Raw genomic sequence first — 19,541 nt, 5'->3', positions numbered from 1 at the left:
AAATGGCTCTTCTGCAGGCCTCTCAACCTCCTTCCTTCCTGAACTGCTTCCATCATTCTTCAACATCAGGTTCCACAACAACCTCTGTACTAGTCAGTTTATTTTTGATATTGAATCTGCAACTGCAGACAATGCTTCAGTGCTCTTCTTTCTGCACAAGGAAGTAGACTTTCAATGAATGCCAGTAAAATATCTTGCATGAGAATCATGCTGTCATCAGTGTTCCACAGGGAGGTCAGAACTCAGGGCTGCGTGCGGTGCTCCTCAGCAACGACTGAAACACTGATGTGTTACCAACATTGTTTTTCACCTGAAGCTGAAACATCATACTAGATGCTATGAAGGAAAAATCGACTGTCTCCCAGCCAAAACAGTTGTACTTCTGTTAATTGCAGATGTTTCAGCTTAATTCACTTTTTGATCAAAGCAGATGTACTGCAGTAAGTTGCAGTGATTAAAAGGCAAGTAGAGCTGGAGTTTTGTGTGTTTTTTGTCAGTGTTGGGAAGAACTTTCGCAATTCAAGACTTGGTGGTACTTTTCAGACCTGTGAGAATGCTGTCTGAGGTCTTTTTTGTCATGAATTCACATGCATGGTGACTGCATAGAGAGGGCTTTGCCAGTACTAATGGGTTTGCTATGCTCACAGCAAGGCACCTGAGTGTTCTTAGAGAAACAAACTAGCAGCTGAGAGCTGAGGTGATTGCAAGCCTTTAACTTCTCTTTGTTTCCTTTTGTATAATGTTTGCCATTCAGGACTTTGTGCAGTCAGTAGGTTGTATTTGTAAGCTTTAGAATCTTTTAAATCCAGCTATGCACCGAATATGAGTCAAAGCAGAGCTGCGAGCACTGTTTAAGCCTGATTTCTAAGAGCACTGCTTCAATTAAATGTATTGAAAAACCATTATCAGTGGAATTTGGTACCTTGGAGGTACCTTTGGTACCTCTGCCTAGATAGTTCAGTTTAATGGAAATTGTGCCATTTTACTAAGAACAGAAGTTGTGCTCGATGCTCTTGAGCTGTCTGCCATCTTGTTCAGGAGGTGGCACAATCAGCTTCCCAGTGAGATGCACAGAGGAGGTTTCAGTTCCACTCTAATGCTGACAATATTTTAAGCAAATATCTTAAATTTCATTAGCATTAAAGCTTTCAGTGTAGATAATTCAATTAAGACTTTGAAATGTGAGGGTGGATCTGACTGTTTCTTCCACATTAAGGTTGGGAATGACCACTAAGATCAGGCCATCAAATAAATTGCAGCCATCAAGTTGCTCTATTTCATTGCTCTAACCATCTTTTCAGGGTTGTGGAGTGGAACCAAAACTGCTCAGGCTTTTTTCTTCTGGTCCCTCATGCAAAAGGGAGACTTCCACTCCCCTATGCTAAGAATTATCCATTTTCCCTTTGCTAAAAATACTTTTCTTCTTTTTAACTAAATCTTTGTACATTATATGCATCAAGTGTTGTCTCTTCCCTGCCCACCGTGAAACTTTCTAGCAGTTGCCAGTCATGAGCTTTTAAGCACCATAAATGACAGGGTAATTAGCAAATTACAAATTGTCTTATTAAAGGTATCTGGCTTTTGATAGCACAGCCTTCTTTTGAATCGTTTGTTTTGACTGTAGTGGAGATAATGGAACTGTTTAATTTTGGTGTTGTCTTGAGAAGCTCCTTTATTTATTATTTACTTTTGACACTGAGTCAAAGCAACTACTGTTACATAAAACATTTACCACTTCCTCCTTTTCTGTGCTTCTCTACTTCCTGATACTTGCATCTCTGGGCCTTTCAGAGAGAATCAGATTGCCCAACTTCATATTCCTCAAATCTGATGTCTGCAGCTGAGCTTTTTCTCCTGGTTGTTTCTCAGATGTGTGAATGCTCTCAGACTAACTTGCTTTAAAGTCTAAATTTTCAGTGCAGATAAAACTGCCCAGATTTCACATTCTCTCCCCAAAGGAGAAATGATAACTGTATGAAGTAGAACTTGGTCATAAATAAGAGTAGAGATTGCCTTAGTTTTTCTACTCATTTCCATTTCTGCTGCAGTCATCTGTATTAGAAGTGCTGAGTTCCTGAACTCTCTCAGATCAGAGCTTTAAGAAGGAAGTCTGTCATGACACTGTGCAGTACGTATTCCTTAATTATCTTTGCATTAACTTACAGCTGGTATTTTCTGTAACTTTCTCTCCCCCCGGAGGCTGATCTGGCACTCATAGAATCATGGAATAGATGGAGTTGGAAGGAATCTTCACCACCATCTCTTTCAACCTCTTGTGCCACGGACACCTACCAGCTCAGGCTGCCGGGGCCCCATCCAGCCCCAGCTTCTGGGCATGGCAACACAGCGGGTCTCACCGCTCAGTAAAGAATTCCTTCCTGTTTCCTGACATCTCATTTAAATCTTTCCTCCTCTGGTTTAAAGCTGTTACCCCTTCTCCTATCACTACACACACTGATAAAGAGTCTCCTCATCTTTATTGTAGGCTCCTTTTAAGTACTGTAAGTGATCTTCTCTTGTGTTTGAATGGAATTTCTTTGCTTGTGGATGCAGGATATCTTCCCTCACACGAAGAGCTGTGTTCCTTTTGCCCTCAGGAGGTTTCAGACAGGGCTGTCTGCTGTTGCTATTTCTCTGTGGTTTGTCTTTGCAAAGTTACAGGCTATCCTTGCCTTTTATCACTGATATATCCTCACTTCCTGATGTTCCTGTGGTTTGGAATCTACAAAGAAGCCAAGTAAAACATGACCTAGTACAGGTTTCCTTTGCCAGCCTCAAACAAGAAGCCTGGAAGAACTGTTAAGTTAGCATGTTGCTCAGGTGGAAAAACTGAAGAGAGCTGTGTTGGCTTTTTTTTTCCCCCTTCAGTTCTGCAATCTGGAATTGTTTTCTTAAATAGTGTAGTGGCTCAGTATCCATGTCATTTACCACTCCACACACGTCGTGTTTTGTTTGTGGTTTTTGGCTATTCAGGAAAATTCAGAGGTCGTTCAAAATGTGTGTTTCAGTTTTAGTGCAGGCATCTGTAGGGCTTGAATGTGAAGTACTGAGCAGATTGACAAAATTTTCCAGGTAATGCACAACTGCTGCTGTATCAGACTTCAGGAAAACTTGTTCAGAGGTGGTGTTCCTTTTTTTAAAAAAAAAAAAAAAAAAAGCATGTTAAATTATATTTAGTATGTTATGTTCAAGGTGGGCAGACTTCTTTCCAGAAGCGCTGATGTGCGTGAGGAGCTGGAGCTGGCTTTGATAGCAGAGCAGAGAGCCCTGGGTCCAGGGGCTCAGCAGTGTTGTTGAGAACTCAGAGTCACAGGCTTGTAACTTGCCATTGCTGTGCTCTGTGAAACGGAGTGCTTTTCTCTTGTAGGCAATCTGGGCATTTGTTGTCTTACTGCATAAATTGTTGAATCACGATTGCGTTCTTGATAAGAGTTCCATTGGCTGCTGCTGTTGAGATGAATGGCTTCAGAATGTCTTGGTAATGCTGAATGTTTGGGCTGGGTACGTGGCGCCCATGTCCCAGCAGGACTGTGACAGTGCAGTCCCTTCACTCAGTTGCTGTGGAAGCAATCCCACGGGTACGGTGTGACCCTGTGCTGTTCAGATTATAGGGAGGAGATGGTTTTTTTATTTCAAGAGCTGTCACTGAAGTAATGAATAATACTGTGGATAATTAGTGAGCACTCTAATCTGCCCTGTCCATTTTGAAGAGGTTTGTTTGCCTCTACCAGGCTTGAACCTCATGAAAATATGCTTGACTGACTGCTTTAGTCTGTCAAACTAACTGCTCTTTGGATGGAATGTTGATGTGGATTAATTTGCTTTTAAATTGGAAATGGAAGAAGAAAAATGCAATTTTATCAAGCATTCCTTTTCTTCCAGCTTCTAGGAAAAAAAAAAAAAGTGGAACAGTCCATTCCAGTGGTGGTCTGTGTCTGATGAAGGACTGCTCCTGTGGGTGCTGGGGCTGAGCGCTCTCCCTCTGCGAAGGAAACTCTTGAATGTGAGATTCCCTTGCTTGGAGTATGCTATCAGTATTTACATCTGGTTGTGATACTGTTTTCTTTCCACCTTTTAGATTAATGCAACTTGGAGTCCTCTTGTATTTAAAAAGTAGAATGTGCAAAGAAAAAAGTCTTTTAATGAAAGAGTGATTCTGAAAACCTTTGTATGCCACTCACTTCAAGGGCAGCAGCCATGGCGGTAGTTGTGTCCTGGAGGTACATCATATAGTTCTGTGGTCACAGAAACAAAACAAAAGTGTCAAAAGGAAAAGGACCAACATAACAAAAAGCAATCCTAATCTTGTGAGGAATGGTGCAGATACAGTTTTCTGGTTTGTTTTGCATCTTGCTTTAAGCTGTTTTGTCTTGGAGGCAAATATGCAGACAGCTAATTACTTATTATCAAGCCTCAAACATGGACTGAAATTTTACAGTGGCTTAACAACAGGCTACATTGCTGGAATGAAGTAGGCAGCGAATGATCTTCTGGTCTGTTGGGTCAGTCTTATCCCTTCTTTGGATTTTTACTGGAGAAAAGTCCTGAGAAAAGTGAATGATTGTTTGAGTTCTGGGCTGGGGAGATGAGACTGACACCATGCAAAGAGAAGGAAAATCGTTCTGCAGACTTCCTCATAGATTTGGATTGCCTGAAGTGTCATCAGTGAGCACTAAAGATCGAGTAAATAGATATTGTGGAAATAGCCAGCTTTTCAAGTGGAGGAAAAGCAAGAACATACTTAATCTTAAGATTTTACTGCATACCTGTAATTGTCTAGTTTTGTGGTTTAGAGAACATGGAGTGTTTCTGGGCTTTCTTTTAAGGCAGAGGCTCCATACACGGTTGATTGTTCTAAATTCCCATTGTTTTCTTGGCTTTTCTCCCTTGGTATATGTGTCGTCTGGAATCTGATTTGTAGTTGGTGAGGTAACATACGTGGAGCTCTTAATGGACGCTGAAGGAAAGTCAAGGGTAAGTGTTTGTGAGAATTTCTTCTGTGGATTTTCTACATGACAAATGTAATTGTATAGAGGCGTGGAATGAAAGGAGGTCAGGGAGGCAGAGAGTGTGTATGCTTATGGCTATAGCACAGGATTGCTTAAAAGCTGTGGGGATGGGGAGGTGGTGGGATGGGAACAGTGTTAGGGTGGTCTTCCACTGTGTTCAGTTGGTGTTGGCTGTTTGCATTGCCCATGGACCCTAGCAGTATGCATAGTGGTATGGAATATTAAAGTAATACTTGTGTTTTGGAAAATGTCACTGTAGTGGTTTGCTGAATTTGTAAGGGCAGTGTGTAGAAGCAGGTTCTGTAAAATATTCTTCCTGTGAGAGTAAACATAAGTACCTATGAAGGCAGTATGCATTTAAGTTTAGAAATTGACTTAAGTCCTTCAGTCCAGTGAAGATATCTTGCAGGAAGAAATAGTAGGAGCTCATTTAACTGTCCTGAAGGATATGGATTTAGGGTGAGAAAATATGGCCAGGATTTTGCTGTATGGCAGAGAACAGTTGATGTGGAGCGTGTGGTATTTTTCTTGGAGAACATGGACTTAGTTCTGCTTGCTACAACTTCAGAAACTACAGCTTAACCCTTTTAATGCATAAGCAATTATATCTTAATTCAATTCAAGGAATTCAAGTAATGAATTGGGTAACATTACATTCATTTTCTTTCTATTAGAGTTAACTAATGTGAATTGATGTTTTAAAAATGTTGTTTGTGTTTTGTGCTTTTACTTACTTTGTTTTTTCTTCCCTCCTCTCCTTGTTGTTCGTCTGTGAAATGATATCATCAGGGATGCGCGTAAGTTCACTTATGAATTTTTAGCAAGAAATGAGGTAACTCTTAAGATACAAGCAGTGTTCTTAGAAGTCTTGTATCTTCACAGTGTTGTTGAATTCAAGATGGAAGAAAGCATGAAAAAGGCTGCAGAGGTTTTGAACAAGCATAGTCTTGGTGGAAGACCGTTGAAAGTGAAAGAAGTAAGACTCACATCTGTTCTTTCAGCGCCGTGGAAAAAGGCAGAGGGGTGCTCTGCAGTCCAGCAGTATGGCTTACTCATTTGCAGCTGATGATTTTTGACCGAAAGCGTGGCTCTTGAAATAGATACTGAATTTTCTTTACCCCTAGCATGTGTTGGTGAACTTCAGTTTGAATGTGATTGCCTAGACTAAACTTGATTTAAAAAATAGTTGCTTCTGATAGTAAGGCAGAACTTGGGCAAAGCAAGCTGTAATGCAGGTATATGACTTGATAAAGCAACTTGCATGAGTGTTGTTTGTTCTTGACTGCTTTCTGTTGAATTCTGCATCATGATAAATGTGTTCTGCAAACAGTTCCGTAAAATAAGCTGGTTTCTGAAATACTCTGAAGATTTGTTTCCATTCTAGTGGCTTTGCTGTCGTCAACCCCTGTGACACGCTCAACTGTACCATGAGTTAATCCTTATTTATTGACAAGTTTAAACTTCTGTTCCAGCAGCTTAGAACCTGTAGCTACATCAAAGGCCCAATTAAACAAAAATCAAGAGAGACTTCTTCAGTGTTAACAGTGACTCTTGGCCGTAGGGTAAGCAAGTTGTTCTTGGCTAAGCAGGCTTCATGTTCTGCTGTGCCTGTACCGCCCCGAATGGTTGGGGAAAAAAACACCTGAATGAGTGTAAGATGGGAAATGTGTGCAGAAAGTCCACTCTCAGCAATGTGTGTTCTTAGAAGCACTTGAGGAAAAGAATGCGGTGTGGAAGTGGCAGCACTTCTCAGAATCTAGCTTGTTTAAATGATTTTATGCATTCTGAGGAGCAGTGGTTTGAGTCTTGCTGCAAGCCATCATCGTCTGCTGGTGACCTCTTGCTGCCCTTTCAGGGAAGTGAGAGTAGAAATGGATCATTAGAAAAGTGGTTCTACCTGAAACTTACCAAGCACTGACTTTTCAGAGAGGCTCTTGGGAGAAAAAGGTATTGAAGTGGGGCTGTGTGCGATCAGTTTTCCTGTTATACACTGTTATATTTGGAACTGAAAGTCACATTGCCCAGTTGGCGTCAGGCCTTGGAAAGAAGTAGTTGTGATTTGACCGAGTCTTCATAAAGCGATTGCCGTACTGGAATATTTCTGCTTAAATGGCACCAACAGAGCAGACATGGTAGCTGAAATGGGTGAAGAAGCATGCTTCAGTTGTAAGGGGTTCAGCACCACTTCTCCAAGCCAGGGGTTGTGACTGTGTGAAAGGAGTTAAATTATTGTAGACAAATGTTAGCATAAGTTTTGCCATCTGTCCAGCACATACATCTGTGTTGGCTGTTTCATTGCTGGAAAGCATGAAAGCCTTCAAGTGAATGACTGATTGAAGTAGATGTTGCTGGATTAATCAAGAAGGGTGTAATTCCTCCATTCCTCAATTTCACAAATGTGCTGTTGTTTCTTCTTAAAATTCAGATAAAGATATTTTTTTTATTTAAATAACTTTTATTCTTAACACCTCTGTTTCTGACTAATGGAATGAATTTTGATTTTTTTTTCACTTGCTCACTGAACACAATTTGACATTTCTGATTTAAGCAACATCAGTTTACCATGTGTTGTAAAGGTTCTCACTTTCAGTATGAAGTTACAATAATTTTATTTCCTTGCTAAAAGTCTTCGTCCTGTGCTTTTAAGAATATCCTAAAATGTGAGATCTCACAGTAATATAATGATACACCCCAACTATTTTTTCAATTTGGAAACTTGGGGCGTTGAGGTGTAGGAGTTGCCCAAAGGAATCTTTGTGAGATTTTACACAGTGTGTTTTGTCTTGTGAAGTGTAATTGCAAGATTAATGAGTTGTTGTATTTTCAAAATGCCAAAGGTTAATAGCAGTTTCTCTTCTAAAACCTTTGAATTGTCATTTTGTCTTCAGAACAAATGTGGCTGAGGTTTGTTGTGGGTGTTAATTAATAAAAGGTACCTTCAAAATGAAGGGAAATGTGTGAGTAACTTGCTAACTTGAAGGGGCCTCATACTTTGGTTTAAAAAAGTAAGATGATAATAAAAATATAGCAATGTGATTCCCCGTAGATCTACAGGGACCTGATAGACCCATATAAAAAGTCTCTTCTTTTGACCTGTGCCTATGCTACTAAGACCCTGTGCATTTATTGGAATCGTGGCAAACTTAATTTGTTGTTTCTGTGTCTTGCAGGATCCTGATGGCGAGCACGCCAGGAGAGCAATGCAGAAGGTCATGGCAGCTGGTGGAATGGGTATTGGCCCAGGCCCTGGTGGCCCTGGAATGATCAATATCCCACCTAGTATACTCAACAATCCCAACATACCCAATGAGATCATTCATGCTTTACAGGCAGGGAGGCTTGGAAGCACTGTCTTTGTTGCAAATGTAAGTGTTTTATATGCTCTGTGAAGAGAAAACCTGGGTTCAATCTGGTAAATTAAAGGAAAAGCTGTAGAGTTTCTCTGTCCCAGTAAAAATGAGTAGTAACTCTTGTGACTGATCTTACTTGGAACACCTGCTGAGTGGACAGTGAGCTTTTAGTGCTTCCTGTGAATGAAAAATGAGAGCTGGGAAAGCTGTCATGGATGTAGTGTAAAAAAATTTTTTTCCTCATTGTACTTCCCTGATTCTTTAGAGTATGCAGTGTTTTCAAATACTAAAACTAACCACGATCAGCAGAGGAAAATGCAGCTTATTTGATGGAGAGGCAGTGGAGAGACATTGAGCTAGATGGAGGCTAGAGAATGTGAACTCGTGGAAAGTCTGAAGGATCTGGGTTTGTTCAGCTTTAAAGGAAGAAAGCTCAAGGAATACCTGATTGCTGTCTCCAGGTCTCTGATCAAGGGACACAGAAAACAGAACCAAGCTCTTTGTAGGGTATGTGAGTTGGAAGATGGGTGCTTCTATTTACATTCTGGGATTTTTTTACCTTGAAATTGATGAAATACTGGAGGGCTTGTCTGGAGAGATTGTCAGCCGTGTGCGCTTCATAGTGCTCACAGCTGAGCTGAACGTGGCCCCGAACGACCCGAACTAATTAGAGCTGTTTTCAGCAGTGAGTTAAGAGTAGCAACTTCTGGAAGTCCCTATTCAAACCTGATTATTCAGTGATTCTCTGTCTGAGTAAAGTAAGGTTGCTGTTTCCTACATGTTAGGGTGTTGAGTAATGCATGAGGTTCTGGAGCATTCTCTGGCATCCTGTTATTTACATTTCATCCCATCTATCTGAACACTGCTTATTCTTATTGCAGATACTGAGAAATGAAAGTGAGAACACTGAAGGTATTCTTTTGTTGGAAAGCTTTCTCATGCTTTTAATATAACTTGTCTTCCAGTTGGATTACAAGGTTGGTTGGAAGAAACTGAAAGAAGTCTTCAGCATGGCTGGTGCTGTGGTTCGAGCAGACATTTTAGAAGATAAAGATGGCAAAAGTCGTGGAATTGGCACTGTCACTTTTGAACAAGCCATAGAGGCTGTTCAGGCTATATGTATCCTTAAATAGTAGTAATGGTAAATACTAAGTAGGTTTGCTGCAAAGCAGGATAAAATGTAAATTATGCTACTGTAGTTAAGAATCTTTATTGCAGTTAGTGAAGCCATTACAGTGGGTGGAAAATGTAAGGAAAACTGGGGGGGGAAAAAAAAAAAAAGAAAAATACATCTTGAAAGAACTTTTCTGACTTGCTCAGAATCATTAACAAGGGTGGATGTATGAATTTGTAGTTAGTAAATTCTTGTCTCTAGGTCACAACTGGTAATAAGTGCAATTTATCGGAAAGGGTTTGTCTTATATTACTGTAATGGAGGTAAGGGAGGAATGTAACAGATCCACCTGCAATGTGACAGGATTGACCTGGTTTGTTCTGTTGTCATCCATATCCTTACTCTGTCCAAGCTGTGATTTGCTGCATAGCAGTCCATGCACACAAACACACACAAAATATAAAAAGTTAAGCCTTGTCGGGGTAAGCTGAAGCTTAAAATATTAACATTAGTGAATCCTGTGACATTTGTGTAGTTGCTGATTTGAAAGTCATGGGAAGGTCTGCATGTTTTCTCCTGTTTGAAATAACTAAAATTTCCAGTGTAATGTTCTAACACTGGTTTTGAGACACGTCTTAAGGGGTGTCTTAATTTATTCTTAATCACAGGACTGCTTTTTAACTCTCATTTTAATTTCATTAGTAAGCTTTGGAAGGTTTTTTGTTTTGGAAAAAGCAGAAGGATTTTTCGTAGTCTGAATAATAACTAATAATAGTCTGAATAATAACTAATAATAGTCTGAATAATAACTAAGCTGGGGGCATGGAGTTCTTTTGTTCTGCGGTTTCTTTTGAACTCTGCATCAGATAGCATTTCAATTTTTTTCATTTTTTTTCTTTGGTTTTAATGCTTGCAAAGTAATCCTTAATGAAACAAAAGCAATGTTTAATGGGCAGCTGCTGTTTGACAGACCAATGCACGTAAAAATGGTAAGTATGTTCAAATTCGTACTGCTTTTTGAACTGACACAGTGATTGTGACTTTTTTTTTGGGTGATGTGTGACTTCCAGATTGGTGTGACAGAAGTAAACAGCATGTTATGGCAAACACAGCCCTGTGCTTTGCATCTCAGTTGTAGCTTTTGAGTTGAAGTACTGGAAGAAATGCACGTTCTGTTGGAAAGACTTGGCCTAATGCCTGGTGATACCAAGTCACATAACTGGGGAAGGTTATATCTAATTATTTCTCTAGAAGATGATGGTAAATACAATAAGGATTGCTTTAAGTTTCTGTAATTAGACGGGGGCAAGAAATAATTCTAGCAAGAAGGCAGGCCAGGGTCATGTACCAGCTTAATGTATTGAATTATTTTTAGGATGAGCGAGCCTTTCCCAAAGGAGACTTCTTTCCTCCAGAACGACCCCAACAACTTCCTCGTAAGTTTCTCCTCCGTGACTGAATGAATATGTTCTGTTATGCTTTTTAATTTGCTTCACAGCAACTTAAACACATGCAAGATGAGACTGAATTTGAAAGCACTTTGCCTTCAGGATTGCATTTAGAGAGATTTCCTTTATATTCCTGGGTTATGCATATTACTGAGTCTGCAGGTGTTTGAATCTTAGGCTTGAGAGGTACTGCTTCTGTGGCCTGCTATATGCGGGCAGGAAGAGATTAATAAATAGAATTTAAATAATAGATAACTATAACTTCTACTACTACCCAGCTGTTTAAACCCAGCCCTAGTGAAAATGGTTCAGACTTCTGAAAACTGGAATTCAAATGATTTTAGTAATATCAAAGGATAAAACAGTAAACGAGTTCATCAGCCTTGTCTCTTTTTGGGTACTTCCTTCAGTTCTTAGTAGCTTAAAGTTTATCCTAAAAACAGTATTCCATTAATGTACTCAGAGTTTCCAGGTGTCTCGAGTGCAATTCAAAAGCCCTACTAAAAACAGGGTTTAAAGGAAACGTAATCAGCTAATAGACATGTGTGCACCTTTTTGTGTGCTCGGATGTTCTAGATATCTTGCATTTTTTCCTTCAGTTTAAAGGGCTGAGCTGAGGACCTGAGAATCTCCCAGGTCTTTTCGGGTTTCTCAGTGGAATTTTATACCACTTTATCAATCCTGAAGGGAGGGTGCAAAGAAGATAAAGCCAGGCTCTTTTCAGTGATGCCCAGTGATGGGACAAGGCATCTAAACATAAGGAAATGTTTCTGTGAGGGTGGCTGAGTACTGAAACAACAAGTTACCCTGAGAGCTTGGGGAGTCTCCATCCTTTAAGATAATGATAAGTGGTTCAGGGCAGCTGGCTCTAGATCATCTGGGGCCTTTGGGATGGAGAATCTGCAGAGGTCCCTTGCAACCTCAACTATTCTGTGATAATATAATGAAACGTTGAACAGAATTGAACAGTGATAATATAATGAAACACTGAACAGAAGGAGACTGGTTTGAAAGGGAGAAGTGTGGAGGTGAGGAAAAACCCCACTATTTTACAGCTGAAACTTAATTTGCTTAAATACAGTGACAAATGTCAAGTTTGGCTGACTGTTCTAAACCGTAAAGTAGTTCTGTTAATTCAGCCATGTGAAGTTTTCTTATTCCTGGAAACAAATTCTGTTGTGTGCTGCTCCCTGGCACGCTTTAGCATTCGTTGATCCATCCCTTAGTTCAGTTATCTGCGTATTTGCCAGAGCTTTGTTCAGTAGCACTATCATCCAAGTTGCTTTGGTTGTTTCTCTCTTTTCTTTTTTTTTTTTTTTTTTGCTGCCTTGACTTTCTGTAACAATATACCTAATCAAGAGAAAGTCGTTGGTTTCTAGTTTAATTACCTTTGTGTTAAGTGGAACAACTAATTATGGAAACATATTTCTTGGCCTTTAATTTGGAAGGGGAGGTTATGGGAGGGGGGAAGAATGCTATCTCATGGTGCTTGAAAGCAAGATTTAACACTTCCTAAGAACATTATGTTGAGATCTAAACAAGGAAGTTGTATTCTCATAGGCAGAGAATACCATTGAGCTGTTACTTGGGTCAAATGCATTAAAAGAACTTTTTCTTCCTGATTAACGATGAGGAAAATGAGATGGTTTGGTTTTTATAATTTTATTTTATTTTGGGGCTGGGGAATCCATAATTGACTTGGGTACAGGAAAATTTAAATACTGTGTCTGGGAATGATGTTCTTCATTTCTGTAGGGAAGAGGCTGGCTGTGTGCTCTGAATTGTATAGGTGGCTGTCATAATGATAGGTGGAACCTTGTGGTCATTTAAATTCTTACCTGCAAGGGCAGAACCTTGGCAAAGACAGAAATAAGCCATTTGTTAATCAAAGGTGTTATTGTGAAAAGGATAGAAGTTGCTTCTACTAAATTGCCCACTCTATTCTCAGATTGAGGAGTTGCACAAAATAAGCAGTGTTCTAGCCAGTTATTTTTCAGGAGTCAGCTTAAAACCAGTCAAACAGAAAAACAACTTTTCTCAGCAGTGAGATAAAACTGGATGATGAGAAAGAATAATTGAGGTTAGATTTCAGTCTGCTTTGAGACACATCTACTCTGGATTTACACTTTCATGCATTAACTATGTACCCCAAAGTGGGAACACAGCAAGATTTTTTTTTTTTGGAGAATGGAAGTAAATTACTTAAGAATAAAACTTGCTGTTTTGTCAAATTATGGAAACAAGGCTTTTTTGATATCTGAATATTTTCTTCAGATGGTCTTGGTGGTATTGGCATGGGATTAGGACCTGGAGGTCAACCTATTGATGCAAATCATTTAAACAAAGGCATGGGAATGGGCAACATGGGACCTGGAGGTAAGAAGATTACTCCTATGCTTTGTTTCATGAGAGCTTTAAGCTGTGTAGAGGGTAGATAGCTTTGTTTTGCCCACAAAAAGAGTTGAAGTGTATTAGGAGTGTTAAAGCCAAGTGAAATTTTATTGAGCTAAGTAATGAGCTTGATAATGGAAACCTGAACTTAACAGATAGCTCCATTTTTATTTTTTAATCATGGTCAAGGCACAGCTCTCATTTTCTGACTCTTGAGCATGAGCAGCAGACACTGCAAATATACACTAAACTTTTAAAACCATCTGTTACTCTTAATACTCGTTAGTGGGCTTGCAAATCTTTGTTTAGGGTATGTTTAAACAGAAAAAGTTTTAAAGAGCCACCTAAAAAGTAGCACACATTCAGCTTTCAGATGCCTATGGGGTTTTTTTTTCCACTTACTGCTTTTATTTGTCGAGAAGGAATGTTTCGATCTACTCAGAGCTATCACATGTAATGTTCAGCTGAAAGAGTGGATGCAATGTATGATCTGTATTTCTGCAGCCAGTCTGATGGCTGAAGCTTTGTAAAATTACATCTGCTATATAAAGCTTTCTCTTTTATTTTGAGGAATGGGAATGGAAGGCATGGGCTTTGGAATGAATAAAATGGGAGGTAAGCTGTGTTTTTTGAAATATATATAGCTTGGGTTTTTGGAAAGCCATGTAAACTTAGCCACATATAACTATCAGGCATTTGTGTTCTCTGTGAAATAGTCACCCATTTAGTACAGACTTGTTCATTTTTGGGTATTAAAAGCAACTTCTGTAGTCGTATAAAGAAGGGATAAAACCTCAGAGAAAACATGAGCTTGGTTTGGATGTTCTTAAGCCTGACATTGGCTTAGGAAATAAAGTGTGACCAAATTCCAACTGAGTTTTGTGGATCTGTCATACAGAGTTGTCTTGATGCCTGTGAAAATGATCTGTGAAAAGCTCATTTTGGGGAGATGTGGTGTTAAGTTGAAAAGCATTGCTAAAAGAATCCCTGGAAAATACTTTCTTTTAGGAATGGAAGGTCCTTTTGGTGGCATGGAAAACATTGGTCGCTTTCCAGCTGGAATGAACATGGGCAGAATGAGTGGTAGGCACTGGGTTATCTATTACTCACCATTATCACTGACCACGCTCCTGAGTTTGACAGAAGTCCTTCTGTTTTCTGAAACTGTAGCAATGGAGGCTGGTTATTTTCCTCTTCCCAGCTTTTATTGGAAGAACTTAAGATTTACACGTGATGCAGTGTCTGCAAGGCCCTTGTTGCCTCTAAACTACAAAAAAAGACTGCTGAGATTTCCTTGAACAAGATGAACTGTGTTCTGTCTGTATTAACCAGAAAGTCTCTTCTAGAGCAAAGCGTCTGCCTTGTCTGCATTTAAGAGGATTTGTGTTGTTTCTGTCAGTTGTGTTTTTGTCTTGGAAAGACAAGACAAAATAATGAGGAGGACACAGTAGAGGTTTGCCTTGCTGTTAACCTTTAAAAATTATGCCTGCATTAAAATGTTCAGTCAGAAGTTATTCGGGTGCCCCAAAGAAAATAATCAAACTTGATCTTTACAGAGATGGATCGTGCTATGGGTGGAGGATTTGAGAGAGAATTTGGAAGAAATGAAATGGGAATGTCTCGTAGTTTTGGAGAGACCTTGGAGAGAGGAATAGGTCAGTATGCAAAGCTAAGTACGTGTGCTTTCTCCTGGAAATACGTGAACTGTGCATGAAAATAGCACTTTTTCTATAACAAAAAAAGACCATATTTTGTAGGTAGCTGCTCTGATATTTCATTTTTTATCAGACATATATGTGACAGTAGTAATCTGTGAGTTCTGTAATGGGATTTCAAATGGAACAGAGAACGTTTGATGGTCTTACATGCTACTTAGTGACTTTTTGTGTTAAATTGCCTTGTGTGTGGCAGAGTTCTGACTGATGTGAGACCTAAGCTTATAATGCAGCCTGCAGTCTACCCAGTAGATAAGAAAAATGTGGTGTAACCTTTGTTTCTTTAGCAGAAATTTAGAAATCGCACAGTGAAACGTAGTGCAGAATTGCTGATAGAACTGAGACATCTCTATGAAATTTGATCTTTAATGTAAAGGAGATCTTTTTATCAAAGTGATTAAAAAAAGCTTGATGACTGAATGATAGCACTTGAGTAACCAGGACTTGTCTCTAACAGCGTGAGGTTAGTGCTTTTTCAGTCTCTAAAGCTAAATGAAGAACACTTCTGTCTTTCAGCTGAAATACTGTATGATTGCTGCTGTCTTCCCAAGAAACTTCAATATATACTTCTTAAAGAAATAATAAATGTCACACAAGTCAAACCCATTCTTTCTTATTTAAGATACTACTGAAAAAAATGCAGAAGCCAGAGTCTTGTTTCTCTTCACTAAATATACTTAGAGTATTTAAGTGGATAGCTTCTTCAAGGCTTTTTCTCCTCAAATCAAACTCAAGGTTTTCTTGTTTTTTTTTCTTTGTTTGTTTGTTTGAGTTTTGTTCCTGAAGTGCTGAAGTTAAACTCAGTGGATAAGGTGGTTTGTACAATAGGAACTCCTCCTAAGGGAGAGGAGACCAAACTTGTACTGCTGGAACTAGAACACTCCGTAGGTTAGTCAGGACAACTCAACCAAGGAATTTTATGTAGCAGATCTAGATAATGTATTCTTGCTTCTGTTTTATGGCATAAGACAGCCTTTTCATACTTTCCACACTAAAAGGCTGAGCGTGCTTTATGAAGCCATACTTCAGGATTCTTTTGTGGAGTTTGCTTTTTTTTTCTCCCCCCCAGTGTACTGTACAGGACAGCTGCCAGCTACAATTTAAATACTAACTTTTGCCAGCTGATCTCCCCAGTATGCATATGCCTTAAAACTTTCCTCCTTCTGCGTGTGATGGTTTTCACTGTACATAGTGTGTGTAAATTAGAGTATTCGTTAGGGATAAAGTGCTCTCTGCCCAGCTGTAGCACAGTCTGACAGGATTAGTGATCTCCTAAAACGTGTTGCAGTCACAGTAACCTGAATAATCAGTGACAGTTATTCTTCCTGTCTGAAATAACTACTTCATATTCTACAGCAGGGCGCACATCGTGAAGTCATTTTCTGATTCAGTTTGCTAGTCTGTGTATGACTACTGATAACTTGTTTGTTTTGTTCCAGGTGGTGGAAATGCCAGCATTCCTGGGATTGAGAGGATGGCTCCTGGCATTGATCGTATGGGCTCGGGAATAGAAAGAATACCTTCTGGGATGGGTCATGGGATGGAGAGAGTAGGGTCAGAAATAGACAGGATGGGTCTTGTTTTGGATCGAATGAGTTCCAATGTGGATCGAATCGGTTCTGGAATTGACCGAATGGCCCCTCTGGGCATAGATCACATTGCTCCTAACATTGAGAGGATGGGACCAGCTATTGAGAGAATGGGTTCTGGCATAGAAAGAATGGGTTCTGGAATAGGCTTTGGTATTGAGAGAATGGGTGCTGCCATTGATCGTGTCGGTACCACTATGGATAGAATGGGATCAGGTGTGGAACGTATGGGCTCTGGCATGGATAGAATGGGTATAGGGATGGAGCGTATGGTCCCTGCTGGAATGGGAACTGGAATGGGTCAGGTCATAGAGAGAATGCCTGCTGGTTTGGATCGCATAGGTGCCACTCCTATGGAAAGAATAGGAATAGATCGTATGGGTGCTGCTAGCATGGAGAGAATGGGCTTGGAGCGCATTGGAGCCACTAATATGGAAAGAATGGGTCCTGCTATGGGGCAGGGCATGGGAGCAGGCATAGATCGCATGGGACTTGCAATGGGAAGCAATTTTGAAAGAACAATGGAAATGGAACGTGGAAACTTTGCAGGCAATTTTGCAGGCTCCCTTGGAGGAACTGGAGGACCTGCAGCTGGGGTGGCCAGAAAAGCTTGTCAGATATTTGTGAGAAATGTGAGTAGCCTTCTTCCTATCTGTGTTGATCTCATCTGTGTTCTGTTGACTTCCGTTACAGTATTTAATATTGGATGCTGCCAGAGGTGGAATGAGGGAGACCGTTGTGAGTGGGAGCTATTTCCTTAGCAGGAGAACAGCTTTCTGCATCTGTAAATAAACACGTTGAAGCGTGGCTGCCCTGGGATGGAAAGCTTTTGAAGAGCTTGCAGTACTCACAGGTCATTTAACAGATCTTCAGTAATTGTTCTTCTCTTTTTCACAGCTGCCCTTTGATTTTACATGGAAAATGCTGAAAGATAAATTTAATGAATGTGGTAAGTTACAAATTATATCACTGGCGATCTCTACTGATAGCTGTGTGAGACAGGAACTACTCTTCTGTCATAGGCACCAATACCTTAACTAAAATTTCACTCAGACCTGGCAGTACTAAATCTCAGGGTTGACAAGTGTTTTGCCCAGGAGAGTCCTACAGTGTTCAGAAGAAATGTTGTTACTGGCCAGTTGATAATCCAGTCAGTGCCCGCTCTCTCTCAGCTTGCTACTCAATTTAGGCTCCTCTCTACCTCATGGCTTACCATGTGGATAGCCTCTGTGTGGTTAGAGAAAGAAATGGGTGTGGAAATCCAGGATGAATTATGAGGTTCATTTCTATAGCAAAAAGCCAGTGACTAATGGAAAGTATTGGTACAGATGTTTTATGTTCGAGTGAACATAGTTTGGGGAAACTGTCCTTAAAAAGATGTTCAGAAATTAATAATAGTAGCAATAAAAGAGAAACAAATCAAGTAGCCAAAAGGATTGCTAAATGTTGTTGGATGTGGGCTGTTCTGCTTCTGGGAATTTCTCTTGGCAGTAGCTACTGTCCCCTCACCTTGTTCCCTAATATTTACTGCTTGCCAAGTGCCAGCCCTCATCAGTTGCGATACAAATTAACGTATTTGCAAGTTGGGCAGGGCTCATTAGCTTTGCTCCGTTCATCTACTTCTGATGCGTCATGCTTGAGGGAGAATTGACAGAACAAGTTTGAATTAATTTGTGCTTCCAAACTGAGAACACTCCTTTAAAAAAATGACCGTCCTGTCGCTTTAAGTCTCAAAGTGGTGGTGGCTTGTGAAGGTGGGCTTCCTGAGGTTCGAGCAGAGCACTGTGAATTGATAGTTAAGTGGTACGTTCTAAGTTAAATGAGAACCTTCCTTTTCTTTTGAAGGTCACGTGCTGTATGCTGATATCAAGATGGAGAATGGGAAATCGAAAGGATGTGGTGTGGTTAGATTCGAGTCCCCAGAAGTAGCTGAGAGAGCCTGCCGCATGATGAATGGGATTCAGCTCCGTGGGAGGGAGATAGATGTGCGAATTGATAGAAATGCTTAAGTAGTTGCTTTTTTAACACTGATACCAGATTTTTGAATTTGTATTTTTCTTGTTAACCATTTTAATTTGAATGGATGTAAAGGTGTTAAAATGATTCAGTTGCTTTCTGGAGTAATTTTAATTACTTTTTTAACAAATGGATTTCCATTTTACTGTTTTTTGCATTGAAACTGCAATGTGCACAATCTTTTTTTGTAGTTGTGGCATCTTGTTGACATTACAGATGTAAACAGTATGACTTTGATAATAAATGCAAGTTAAAGATTTCAGTCATTGCATCCATTACTGGCAGCATATCTTATGCTTGCAAAGCTATCTGTAAACTGAGCTCAGTAAAACTAGAGTTTGTTTTCTCCTGTGAAGTGTCAAGCAAGAATGTTCTTTTTGGTTGTCAGTTTGTGACAGACTTGAAATTGATGCACTTGCAGATCCACGTTAGTACTTAATGGCGTTGGTACAGGGGAGCCTTTGGATTCCCCCTTCAGACCTGGACGACCGCTCTTTGCAGGAGCACTGGGGCTGATTTTTCTTCAGTGGCATTGCTGGTTTTACAAAATAAAGCATCCTGCACCTTCAGTTGTGTCAGTGCCATTCTGAGGCCTGAACTGAAAGTGGATTTAGAAACCACGTGCTTATTTTTTCCTGATGTGGGCTTCAGCAGGGGCTGCACGCACTGCAGTCGGAGGCAGGAGGTGGGACAGTAACAGGATAGTGGTTACTGTGGGCTGCGTTCTGTACTTTATTGGCTCAGAGGCAAAGATACTGAGAAAGTAAAGAGTGAGGACTGCTACTTTTTGTGTTGCCCTAAGATATTACTTAAGCTGTAAGCCTATCAGAAAAGATTAGAAAGCAAGTTGGAGTGCAATCGTATGGCTGCTGTTAAACTAAAGCCTATCAAACTTGTCTTGTGCTGGAA

General features: G+C 40.0%; 1 protein-coding gene across 3 annotated transcripts; it reads left to right on the top strand.

Moving 5' to 3' along the window:
- Positions 1 to 5,891: 5,891 nt before the first annotated feature.
- Positions 5,892 to 18,625, top strand: HNRNPM (heterogeneous nuclear ribonucleoprotein M; the record flags this gene model as incomplete). Of its 3 annotated transcripts, XM_079546578.1 has the most annotated exons (13): positions 5,892 to 5,985; positions 8,180 to 8,218; positions 8,339 to 8,374; positions 9,325 to 9,478; positions 10,413 to 10,462; positions 10,849 to 10,909; positions 13,196 to 13,297; positions 13,883 to 13,927; positions 14,321 to 14,395; positions 14,869 to 14,985; positions 16,467 to 17,248; positions 17,514 to 17,565; positions 18,462 to 18,625. In XM_079546578.1, exons 1-13 carry the CDS (start codon positions 5,908 to 5,910, stop codon positions 18,623 to 18,625), a joined length of 1,755 nt encoding a protein of 584 aa, XP_079402704.1. In that variant the 5' UTR covers positions 5,892 to 5,907. The 3 variants fall into 3 exon arrangements, with proteins under 3 accessions (XP_079402704.1, XP_079402703.1, XP_079402702.1); XM_079546577.1 differs by having other exon boundaries at positions 8,180 to 8,374; positions 14,869 to 14,967; XM_079546576.1 differs by having other exon boundaries at positions 8,180 to 8,374.
- Between the last annotated feature and the right edge of the window lie 916 nt (positions 18,626 to 19,541).

Source organism: Tetrao urogallus (assembly GCF_951394365.1).
Source record: "Tetrao urogallus genome assembly, chromosome: 25".
Taxonomy (NCBI): Eukaryota; Metazoa; Chordata; class Aves; order Galliformes; family Phasianidae; genus Tetrao; species Tetrao urogallus.
This window is presented reverse-complemented; position numbering and strand designations above follow the sequence as displayed.